Genomic DNA, 12,339 nt, shown 5'->3' on the forward strand with positions numbered 1-12,339 from the left:
TATAAATGTCCTGACCGCTCTGGGGGAGCGAGCAAGTCCACTGTCAGGGGGATCGCCACCACACGCCGCTTTCCCAGGCGTGGGAGCAGGACAGGGTCGGGCTAGACGGACAATTATTCTGGAAGAGGCAACCTCCCCGGTTGGATCTGTGGGAACCCCACCACCTCCCTGGAGTGGGGCAGGGGCTGCACTGGAGGGGAGGAGTTCTCACTGTTGTTTTAATATTTTGAAAAACATAATAAGCTTACAAGATCTGGTGGCTCCGAGTCCGGCTGCCTTTTCCTCAGGGAAGAAAATCTCTGTTGGCTTCGCGCGGAGAAGCGGCGTAAAGATTCCCGGCTGCGGGAAGCGAGGTGTCGGAAGGACGAGGTGCGCTTGAAGGGGGTCCGGCCGGAGGGCTCCCCACTCGCCCGCTCGGGGCCCACCGTGCTGGTCACTAAGTTGAGGGCCTCCTGGAAGGACCGCCGGACGGTCCCCATCCACTGGGTCATGTGGGTTTGGGCCACCGTGAGTTTGTCTCCCAGGTAATCCATGGGGCCGGCAGGTGGGGAGGCAGGAAAGCCGCGAAACGCCGGGTCCTCTCCCCTCTCCCTGCTGTGCACCGCCGGGAGTTCTGGGCTGCCTGGAGAGGAAAGCCAGCAGCCCTCTTCAGCCGGCCCGAGAGTAGATAAACATCGCTGAGCCAGCAGCCAGCGGCATCCGCGGGGCTCGCTCCGAATCTGAGGCAGTTCAGGGTCAGGCTGCGAGTCCACCCCCCGGAGTTGTGAGTAAACACGCTGGCCGCTCCAAGATCCAGTTCCCAGCGCTCACCGGCTGGCCGGCTGGCTCGGGTGACGAGGAGCTTTGAGGAACTGGGCTGCCGCGCCGGCTCCAGGGCGTGACGGTCCCCGCGAGGTGGGGGTGGAAAAGGCGGTGGCCCCCGGGCACCCTCAGGCACCTGGATCCTCACTTTCCCCCAGGTAGGCGGCACCCCCCAGGCACCCGCGGCGGCGGCGGGGCCCTGCTCACCTGGCCCACGCAGGTTTCCTGTCCTCCGGCCGGGGGCTCCAAACCTGTGGGCCGGCGGGCAGCTAGCTCATTTCTGGAGGCAGCCACCAGGGCCCCGGGTCCCCTGGCTTGGCAGCCCAGGATGACATCAGCCCCCGTTCTCAGCGAGGGGCTTCGCTGCCCAGGAATGCCGGAGGGGCCTCGGGGAGGCGGCCGCCCAGGGAGCTGACGTCCGCCCCCATTTGTTCTTCCTCTCCAAGTCCCAACTCGCTCACCGTCCCGCGGAGCTGACTGTGAATGCACGTGCCCGGCAGCCTATCCGCCCTATGCCCTGACCGCGGGCGCAAGGGGAGATGCGGCTGCACGTGCGTGCACGCGGGCGCCTGTGTGCACGTATGTCGGAGATCAGGCGGCCCGGGGAAGGCTGAACAGTTGGGAAACTGCCTCTAGGGTGACAGGCAGCGAGCGTCTGTGCACCTCTGGCCGGCAGTCAGTCTGTCTCCCTCTGGCGGTCCATTTCTCTGTCAGTTTCCCAGCCTCTCCTTCCTCCCCGTGTCTTATTTTCCACTTGTTCCTCCCTAAGCTCCTCTCTCTCTCTCATCCTCTCTCTCTCTCTCTCTCTGTCTCTCTCGCCTTTGCAGCCCTCTCTCCCTCCTCCCTAAAAGGCAACACCCAGCCAGGTGAAACAACCCCCGAGGTCCCCCAAGGAAGGAACTGGGCCGGGCTGTATTTCAGTACAGGCAGAGTTGCCATGGCAACCCTGGGGCACAGCATCTGCCCCATCCTGGGTGGGCAGGCGCGGCACAGGGATGAACAGGAATGATTCATGGTTTATACTGGGTCACATGAGCTCCTGGGCTTTAACCCTTGTGGAGCTGTAGTGGCAGGGGGGCGGGGTGGGAAATGCGAGGCAGCAGCATCTGAGACTGGAGGGGGTGCTTGTCCGGAAACGGTGAGCAGCAGCCTCCCTAAGGGGAGGCACACTTGTGGAAGGAGCTTTCTCCTTCCAGCAGGGATCCACCCTCTGTGTTACAGATGAGGAGGTGCAGACTCAGAGACGTAGATTCACTTGCCCAAGGGCACACAGCAAGGGTACCACCAGAGCATGGGTCTGGGCTGTTTCATCCCCGCCCCTGCCCCATTTTCCGGGTCTGACACAGCACATGGTCCAGAGTTGGAGCTCAGTAAATATTTATCGTTCAAACGCCGAGTCCAAGAGTGAAACTTTGATCAGTCTGACTGCATCCCCAGCACTTTCCCCCACCCACGTCATCTCAGTTTTGAACAAATATTTGCTCCCTAGACACTGATCAAAGGGCTTCACTTGAGAAAGTTTTTCACGGAGGTGTCTGACAATGCAGCTGACGCAGATCTCCTCCTTCTCTGGATTCCCAGTCCTTACAGATGTTCGTTTGCTCATTCATTCTTTCACTGATTCATGTAAACATTCAGAGACTGCCCTCCCCGGGCCAGGCACTGGATACAGAGACTGAGGACGCACCTGCCCTTGAGGGCTCCCAGTCCAGTAGGACACTATAACTGTGGCTAATATTCACTGAGAGTGTGACTGAGTGTCCAATGCCATTCTAAGTGTTCATAGGAATTAACTCATGAATCCTCACGTGAACCCATTTGACAGGAGGAGACTGAGGCCCAGGGAGGTGACGTCACCTGCCAAGTTCTTCCAGGGTGGTAGGTGGCCCCCAAGGTGGCCTCCAGGGATCCCTGACCCCTGTTATTCACACCCCAGAGTGGTTCCCTCTCACAATGAGTCCGAGTTGGTCTGTGTGCCCAAGAGATAAGGCAGAAGTGACAGTGTGTGATTTCCAAAGCTGGGTCTTACCAGCCGCCATGTTGTGAAGGCACTCAAGCAGCCCTGCGGAGAGACCCACGTGGAGAGAGTCTGAGGCCCCCAGCCAACAGGCAGCACCCACTTCCAGCCGTGTGAGTGAGCCATTTTGGAAGCAGATCCCACATCGCCAGGCAAACCCTTGGATGACTGTGGCCCTCAACTGCAACCTCACGGGAGACCCTGAGCCCGAGCCATCCAGCCAAGCTGCTCCCAAATTCCTGGCCCACAGAAATCACAAGAGATTCAAATGCCCAGAGGCAGGATAGTGCCTGGGCCATTGGGAAACCAAGATCTGGAGCAGAATTGCGGAGAGAGAGGGGAGGGAGACAAGGGCCTCTTGTAGCAGCCTGCACCCCATGATGCAAATGAGAAAAATGTGCACAGGGCCCCAGATCCTACCTCCATACATGTGTCTGGCCCCACCCACCACCCCATACAGCCTTCAGGGTCCCAGGGATTCTGGCCACTAAGGTTTGCCCACTTTCCTCACCTGGTCTGTAGCCAGCCTCCTGCAGTGGGTGGGCCAGTTGCCCAGAGGGCCAGGAACTTCCAGGGTGGGAGCAGTCATGAGAAAGAGCTGAGTCCTCCCCATCTAACCCCAGAAAAGCCGCACCAGAAATACCTAAAGATCTAGAAAGGGACGCAACTTTTTAACAGATCATCTGGACACAGAGGCGGGAAAAATTTACTGAGACCCTTCCGGAGGAAAAACGTTACATCAAAGCGGCACCTACAACACCTTTAAAGTGATAACACCCAGCGTTGGCCAGGCTGTGGTAAAAGAGATACATTTGCCCACAGGTGGAAACGGAGATTGGTATATTATTTCCTGAAGGGAATTTAACATTGAAGATCAAAATTCTTAAAAACAATGACCAGTTAATGGCATGCATGCCGAAGTGTACTGATATCTATAACTTATTTTGAAATGCAGCAAAAAAAAAAAGTATACACTAAGGAATGGATGGCTGGCTAGATTTTTCTAAGGCAAAGAGAGCAAAAGGTGAGCAATTATAGAATCTGTCTGGTAGGTATATGTGTATGTCCTGCACAATTTTTCTGTATATTTGAAATTTTTCATAATAAAAGGTTGGGATGGGAGGATGTGCCTGCCTTTTGATCCCGAGTTTCATGATCCAGTTCCACACCCAGAAATCTGTCTGGAAACGAGAAGGATCTATACAGACATTTTGCTATACAGGGGTGTTCATCACAGTTATATTTGTGAAAAATTCGTAAAAACCTTATCGTCCAACAAAAAGAGACTCGTTCAGTGTTGTGCCGACCCATACTGAAGTCAGAGGCAAAAGAAAAAATCAGTGACACTGATCCTGTCTTTATGTATAATGTCGACAGTTTGTTCACCATGGATTTTTGAATTAATTTTGATTTTTTAAAAAATACTGCATTAAAAGTAATTTATTTTGATAACCCATTATTTTGGTGCTCTCTTAAATTTTGGGCCCTAGGTGTGTGCCTCAGTCACCTCACCCTAGCCCCAGCCCAGGATATGCTAAATCAATATAGCTTCATGGTTAAGGGTTTGTAGACCTGCCTCTGGCTCTTATTAGCTGTGTGGGCTTGAGAAAGTTACTGAGCCTCTCTGATCTTCAGAGATGAAATCATCAAAGTCATCATTGTCACTGATGCTGTTGGAACCCCTTACTGTGTGTGCCAGGCATTGTATTACACTGTCTGCTCCTCCCAACAATGAAATGAGGTTTGTAATAGCATTATTACTCCCATTTTACAGATGGAAAAACTGAGGCAGAGGGATTCAATGAGCAGCCTAAGGTCACACAGCTATTAAGTGGTAGAGTGTGCAACCCCCAGCCTTGCACCTTGGACAAGGTAGAGGAGGACTGGCCTTTGGCAAATCAGTCTGGATCGAAGACAAATGTTGGGGAAAGCAGAGGAGACCAAGCAGCAGGCGGGATCACAAGGTCCCACCTCCTTCCACAATGGGGGAGAGGGGTGCAGAAGGGAGCTGGAAAGACAGATTGCTTGCCTGCTCCCCGCTCCCGGCTCCCCTTAGGTACAATGTGGTCTGAAAGTGTGACTATAAAAAGCGTCACTCTCTGAAAACTGGGGCAGCCTGAGCGCTTTCCCTGCCAGAGGACTTTTTTTGCAAACTCTTCTGTTCTCTCCAGGAAACTCTTGGGATGTTGCTGGGCATGAAAACGGAAAGAAAGCCATCTCCTTACATAATTAATCCAAAATACTCTGGAGAAGCTGCTGTGATCCAGGAAATAAAGGGGAATTTTATCCACAGTATGAGGTGGGGCCCAGAGGTCACCATTTCTAGACAAGTGTGTGCCGTCACAGAAATCAGAATGCGGTCCTTCATTCATTCAACAAATGTTCCCTGTGCCGCTACTTTGTGTGAGCTCCGTGCTGACCCTGAAGGGACCTATAGTCCCTGAAGACCTCGGGATAGCTATCTGATCTCAGCCATTAAGGGGAGAGAGTGTCCCAACAGGCCACCTCAAATCTGAGGCTGTATCATTTTCTCCCCCAAATCAGATACAAACATGAACACTCTAGAGAATCCCTCAGGTGGAAAAAAAAGCCAGAAAAAAAAAATGAACATTTGCAGTACAAGTACCAAGGGCTATAACAGACTAGTGAATAACACACTATGATGGGAATGTAAGTGGGGGAGGCGAAACCCAACCAAGAAAGTAGGAACTTGAGGAAAGAAGAGCAAAGGGAAGATGGTCATTTACTGAGGATCATTTATTGTAACTGGAAGAAGCAAATCTGGGTAGGGTCTTAAAAGATGAATAGGAGTATTCCAGGAAGGCTGAATGGCATGTGCAAAGGCCATTGGGCATGGCTGTATTCAGTCTTGCCTCTGGGCTTTTTCACATGCTGTATCCCCTGTATCCCTGCCTAGAGCTGCCTTCCCCTGTTCTCCACCTCTATTGGACGTCCCCGCACCCCATGACCACCTCAGCAACTTCAGTCTTTTCCAAATCTCCCCCAGGAGGTCTCAATCACATGACTCTCTGCACATCCTGTTTCCCCAAAGACTGGACATTCCGGAAGTAGGCATCCTGAGCCTCGAAATATACTAATGTTATACTGATAAGGAAGGGGGTGTGGTAGAAATAATAATTACCATTAATTGAGGATTTGCTGTGTGCCGGGAACTGGTCACCCATACACCTCACCTCACAACCCTCACAACAACCCTACAGGGTGAGTCCTGTTATTAATTATCCCCATTTTGCAGAGAAGGGCAGTGAGGTTTTAAAGAGCTGAAGGTATTTGCTCAAGGTCACTGAGCTGGCAAGTGGGGTTCTGGGATTGAACCCAGACCTGTCTGATTCCAAAGCCCTCCTCCTTCTAGGACAGAAGCCAGACTCTATCCACACCTCTAAGACCCCTTAAAACAGCCAACTCTGTCCCAAGCCCCATGCACGAGGGCAGTAACTATTCCACACACTTCTCTGGTTGTCTTCAGACCTCCTTGGGTCAGGAAATGCCTGCAGAAGGACTTGTCTGGTTGTAAATCAGTTTCCTTTCTTGACATCTGGCCTAGAGACTAACTCCAGGGACCGTATGTGGGAAGGGCTGACTTGTCGACCCAGCTGAAACCTGTTTTCTCTCCCCGTGGGATGGAGCAAAGTTCTGGAGAGCTGACCAACAGCCAGACTTCTCACTTCATTGAAGAACCAGGCCCAGGCAGACGGCTGTCCCAGACCCACAATACATCTATGTCAGGAGCCGTGATCTTCCACAGGAGTCGCTCACGATCTGGACTTTGACAAGGTCTCTGGGATGTGCTCTGCTGCCTCGTGTTCAGCCCTTTGCACATGCTGTTCCCTCTCGCTAGGACACCATTCTACCCGTTCCTCACCTGGTCAGCATCTATTGTCCTTCACAGCTCAGCTTAGGGTACTCCCTCTTCCAAGAAGCCTCCCCTGATTTTTCATGCCCCCCGGCAGGGGGCGGTCACCTCTGGGCTCCCACTTCGCCGTATGACCCCCAAGCATCATTAACAATCTGAGCTGTAACTCAATTTACCCGTCAGTCTCCCCACTGGACTCTGAGACCAGGGGCAGCAGGTACGTGTCCTGTTCACCCTTGAATCTCAGCATCTGGCACTCAGCAGGCACTCGACGTGCCCACCGTGTGAAATGAGGGAACCACTGAGGTTTGAACCCCAGTCATACAACTCCCAGCATCCCTCTCCCTAGGCTTGTTTCCAAGGCAACAGGGAAAAGAATTCTGATATGGGAACAACAAAAAAAAAAACAGAAATAACTTGATCTGACAAGTCAATCCCAGATTATTTATAAACCAAGCCCAAGACAATTTCCTTGTGTTCATTTATCACACTCTTATTCAAATAGTCATTTTAATGACCTAAGATGCCCTTAATTAACCTTGGAAGGGGAGGGGGGGAAAAAAACCATCTGGAAAGGAAATCTTTCTAGAAACAGCCAGGAACTCATCTCTCTGCTTTATCAGGCCCCACCCTGAGCTCAAGTGGAACGTAGCATTTTCCACACTGGGGAGAGCCCGCTGTGTGGCCCCGCCTTGCATGGCAAGGCCAGTCTGTAATTACAGCCCCTCTTTGAAGAGCTAGGCGTCCAATAAAGCTGCAGGCCCTGGCCTCCTCAAAAATGGAAGCAGGCTAGGCTGAGGGCCCCGCCTGATTCATGCTGCTGGCTGCCCAGTGGCTCTGGGGCAGTGGTTTCCGGAACGCTGCCACACGCTCCTCAGGCTTTCTGGGAAGGAGAAGGGGACCCTACTGGGGTCTTTGTCTGGTCGCCTTGCTTGGGGTTGGACAACGCGTCTCTTTCCACCAGAGCAGCTGAAATTGCACATTTTTGGATCAGTTAGTGAAAGAGAGCAAGATGTTCTTGGGGAACAAGAATTAGAACTGGGACAAGGGATTCATGATGTCCCCTAGGAAATTTATCCCTGAGCAGTGAGCCTGCTATCCTGGGCTAAGTGCCCCCTAAGCAACACCCTAAGATTTGAAGCCTCTCCCCGAGGATGATAAAAGGCTAGAGGAATGAGAAGGCTTCCTTTCCCTCCCCCTCCCTCCTCCCTTCTGACTTCAACAAGCACTTGAGTGAGGACCTACTATGTGCCAAGCACTGTGCCAGGTGCTGGGGACCCCATCCCTGGCCCCCGGAGTGGTTTTATTTGGGCTTTGCAGTAAGGATGATAACGAACTGGAGTAGCTCTTAGTCGCCGAGGGCCTACTGTGCGCTCCATCACCTCCCTGACCTGCATAAGCCAGAAGGGTTGTAATCCCCGCTGTACAGATGAGGACACCAAGACACCGAACGAGGAAGACCCTAGCCCGAGTCACACGGCTGCCGCGTGCAGAGCATGGCTCAAGCCCAGGTCAGGCTGAGCTCAAAGCCGGGGCTCCTGAACACCGGCTACCCTGCCTCTGTGAGCACCCCGGCTCATGGCAGAACAGGGCTGGATTTGGGGTGCAGAAGAGGTGGCGGCAGGATAAAGGGCCTTAGCCCTGCTCCTCCTTCTTCCTCTCTGCTTCACTTCCTCAGACTCGGGCGGCCGTGAACCCCAAGTGAAGCCTGACTGTGACGGGCACAAGGTTTCCCGAGATGGCCTCAGCCGCCTCGGCAGCTCCAAGGACCCCCAGGTCTGGGCGGCCTTGGAGAGCCCCCTGTATCCCACCTGCCCCGGCTGAACGGAGAGGAGAGGGTGGGCCCTGGGCCCCCTGACCCAGGCTTGAGGCCACCAGGCTCTGCCCCCAATTACTGGGGGTCCCCGGGCAGTGCTCCCCTCCTCTCTGGGAGGCCGGGGAGCCCAACTCAAAACCCCAGCTGCCTCCTCTCAAAGGCCACCTGTCCCAGGCAGACTCAAACACCGTGTGGCCTGGGGGCACTCACGTGGCCTCCTTTTGCCTGTGGTGCCTCATCTCACAAATGGAAATCGTGACACCCGCCTCCCAGGTAAAGGTGCTCAAAGCAGGCCCCTGGCAAAGGTAGGTGGGATGGCGTCAGGTTCCCACGGCGCGGTCTGCGGCTGGAGTGCTCACGTTTGGAGAACAAACTTTTGAAGGAAAACGTCCTCCCACATGCCAAATCAACATCTATTCAAACACTGCTAGGACGCGGTTAATATTTCCTAAGCACCAACAACGGGCCAGGCCCTACGCCATCTCATGTCATCCCCACACACACATGGTTAAGGGCAGGCCTCCCATGACTGACTCCTCACGGTGTGACCCTGGGCAAGTGGCTTGCCTTCTCTGAGCCCCTCCTTCCTTGTCTTTAAAATGGGATAAAAACGGTCCCCTCCTTCCCAGGTGGTGCTGAAGTTCATGTGATGTGTGTTCTATCTCGTGAGAGCAGAACAACTATCCCCATTATACAGATGAGGACACTGAGGCAGCGAGCGCAGAGGCTGAAGGCTGCACAGTCACTTAGTGGTGAAGTCTGGCGTGGAGGCCTGTGCTCTCAGAGCTGTGGCTCGGTGGGCAAGGGGACAGTGGGCGCTGGGGAGCTGGCGCCTCTGGCCTCCCAGGCCCACCCCTATCATTCCCATTGCCCAGCTCGCCAGCCCTCGGCCACCCTCCTCTCATCTCAGAGCTGCTGTGACTAATGGTCCCCACTCGGTCCCTGCTTGCTGAGGCCTCCACACGGGCACGGCTTTCTCCCGACCCGGCTAGAGGTCTATTATCTTGTGCCTTGTTTCTCGGCTTGTAGACAGCCCCTCCTCTGCACTGCCCACACTGTCCCAGGAGCCACGCTGTGCTGGGCAGGAGGGCAGGAAGCGGGGCGGCCAGGCAGCCTTGGCATTTTGACAAAAGTGTGTCGCCCCGTAGGCCCCACAGACCCACCTGGTAGGCACAAGGCATATTCTGGCAGCCTCAGAGTTCCTGGACCTCGGCCAGCCTGGACTCACAGCTGTCTGGAACTCTCCCATCGCCAGGGCGATGAAGGTGAGACCCCCAGCTCCCTCCACCCAGCTGCCTCCTGCCGGGAAAGGTACCGCCCAGCAGCCCCAAACTGACTGTAGCCCGCATACCATGATGCTTGTCACTTCTGAATCTAGCTCCTCAGAGACTCTCCCTCCCAACCACCCAACACAAAGGAGCTGCCAGACCCTCTCTGTCTTAGCACCCTTTCCTTCACACATTCTGTTATACTACCTGGTATTTTCCTGATCGTTTCTTTAATGTGATCTCTCTAACCAAGGCTCGTGAGAGCAGAAACCTTGGATGCCTTAATATCTGCTATTGTCCCTGTGCCTAGCACACTGGAGGCTCTCAGTAAGTGTTTGCTGAATGAATGGGTGAATGAATGAATGAAGTGAAGAAGAGAAAGAAGGGGCGAGGAGGGGAGGAGAAGTGGCGGGGGGTGCATATAAGAGGGAGGGGAGGGGAGGGGAGAAACACTATAACATTTGTACTGCAGTCCCATCCTCTCCTCCCCTCTCCTCCTTGGTCAATTCCTACCCACCCTTAAAGACTTCACACTGATGTCCCCACCTCCAGGAAGCCTTCCCTGCTACCCTTCCCACTCAGCTCAGTGCCTCCTCTGGGCTCCCCAACCCCTGAGCTTCCCCATCACAGCGTTCTCTTAACCATAAATAGAAGGGCTAATTTCCACACCCCTCTGCCCACTGGCTGCAGATACTAGAAGATCAGCGCTGCTTCAATTCCCTTCTGTATCTCCAGGGCCCATCCTGAGGCCTGGTGCACAGCTAATGTTTATCAAGACCTAACCACATGCCAGGCCCAGGCTGAGCACTTTGAATCAGATAATTCAGACTCTTCAGCATCACCCTGTAAGGAGGGGGACCATCTTATACCCATTTTACAGACAAGAGAAGTAAGGCTGAGAGAAGGCAAGCTACTTGGCCAAGGTCACACAGCAAGGACCCTGGGTGACCATTATACCACACTGTCCTCCAGCACCGACTATGTGCAACACTTTAGGCACTTTACATAAATCTCATTCAGTTCTCATCAGCCCTTAAAGGTGACATCAAATCTCAGATGAAGGAACCAAGGCCAGGGACATATAGGGTCCTCATAACCGGCTCAAACTCACTCAAGACAATCGGGCACCAGGAAACTAATCAAAGAACTGGCACAGAAAAATACAGCCATGAACAGCACTCTTCTTTCCTGGCCAAGCCTTGAAAATGCTGGCTACTAACTTCCCACCCTCTCTTGCAGCAATAGCATGGGGACGGGACCAAATCCTGGCCAATGAGATTTTGGGGGGAAGTCTGCTGGGTACACTCAGGGAGAAGTCTTCCTCCCAATACACCCCCTCTTCCTTAGCTGGATATTGTCAAGTCTCCCAGGAATGGCTGGAACTGTGGCAGTCATTTTGGGACCACGAGGGGAAAAGACGCTGAAGAGAGCATAGAAAAATGGAAAGAATCTGGGTTGATCCACGAATCCAGGATGTGGCAAACTGTTTTAAAGGGCCAGATAGTAAATATTGTAGGTATTGCCAGCCACGTGTGGTCTCTGTCACATATTTTTTGGTTTGGGGGATTTTTTAAAAATAATCTTTGAAAGATGTAAAACTCATTCTTAGCTCACAGGCCACAGTGTGATGAACCCTGCACTCCATCCCCTCTACCATCAGGTGAATTCTGTGAAGTAATACACATCCTTGTGGTTTGACCCATCTTTACTGGGGGGGCGTTCTTTTGCTACTTTCAGCATCTTCAAAAGCATCTTCACTGATAAAATAACAGTGGTGTACCAAGTGCTGGTGAGGATGCAGGGCAACTGAAACTCTCAGGGGATGAGACGCAAAATGGTACAGCCGCACTGGAAAACAGTTTAACACGCACCTACCACATGATCCAGCCACTCCACTCCTAGGTGTTTACCCGAGAGAAATGAAGTCACGTGTCCACGCAGAGACTTGACCAAGAGTGTTCAGAGCAGCTTTACTCACGTGAGCCAAAAAGTGGAATCAACCCAAATGTCTGTCAACAGATGAATGGATGCACGCACCGGTACATCCACGCAGTGGAACAGTCCTGAGTGATAAAAAGGAATAAGCCGCTGATACGCACTACGCCACGGATGAATCTCAGATAATTATGCAGAGGGAAAGGAACCAGATGAAGAGGAGCGTGCGGTGTCCAGTTCCATTTACATAAAAGTCTAGAAAATGCAAACTAATCTATAGTGATAGAGAGCAGATCAGCGGTTGCATGAGGGCAGGGAGGGAAGGAGGGATCACACAGGGGCAGGAGGAAATTCTTAGGGGTGAAGGATGTGTTCACCATTTTCATCGTAATGTTGGTTCCTCGGGAATACACATATGTCAAAACTCATCAAATTACACACTTTAAATATGTATGTTGTATTGTACGTCAATTACATCTCAACAAAGCTGTCACACAGACAAAATAACAGTGATGGCTCTTACAGTAAGTGGAGCCCTGAGGGTAAGGGACGGGGGTGGGTGAGTCTTGGCCGAATGGGACCAGCAGAAAAGAGGGGAAGAGGGAAGGTGGGAGCCTGAGAAGCCAGA

At 53.0% G+C, this 12,339-nt stretch overlaps 1 protein-coding gene across 6 annotated transcripts in view; it reads right to left on the reverse strand.

The window, feature by feature from the left end:
* The window catches only part of KIAA1671 (KIAA1671 ortholog), a 186,173-nt gene that overhangs the window by 64,340 nt on the left and 109,494 nt on the right, over positions 1 to 12,339 (reverse strand). Inside the window, exon 1 of one of the 6 annotated variants that reach the window (XM_060310219.2) lies at positions 249 to 1,594. The exons of the other annotated variants lie outside the window; for them this stretch is intronic. Coding sequence (XP_060166202.1) covers positions 249 to 533 — 285 coding nt within the window. The 5' untranslated portion in view covers positions 534 to 1,594. Of the gene's footprint in view, positions 1 to 248; positions 1,595 to 12,339 lie in introns of those variants that run through there. 6 annotated transcript variants of the gene reach the window in all.

This window comes from Globicephala melas, chromosome 13 (genome assembly GCF_963455315.2).
Source record: "Globicephala melas chromosome 13, mGloMel1.2, whole genome shotgun sequence".
NCBI classification, from domain to species: domain Eukaryota; kingdom Metazoa; phylum Chordata; class Mammalia; order Artiodactyla; family Delphinidae; genus Globicephala; species Globicephala melas.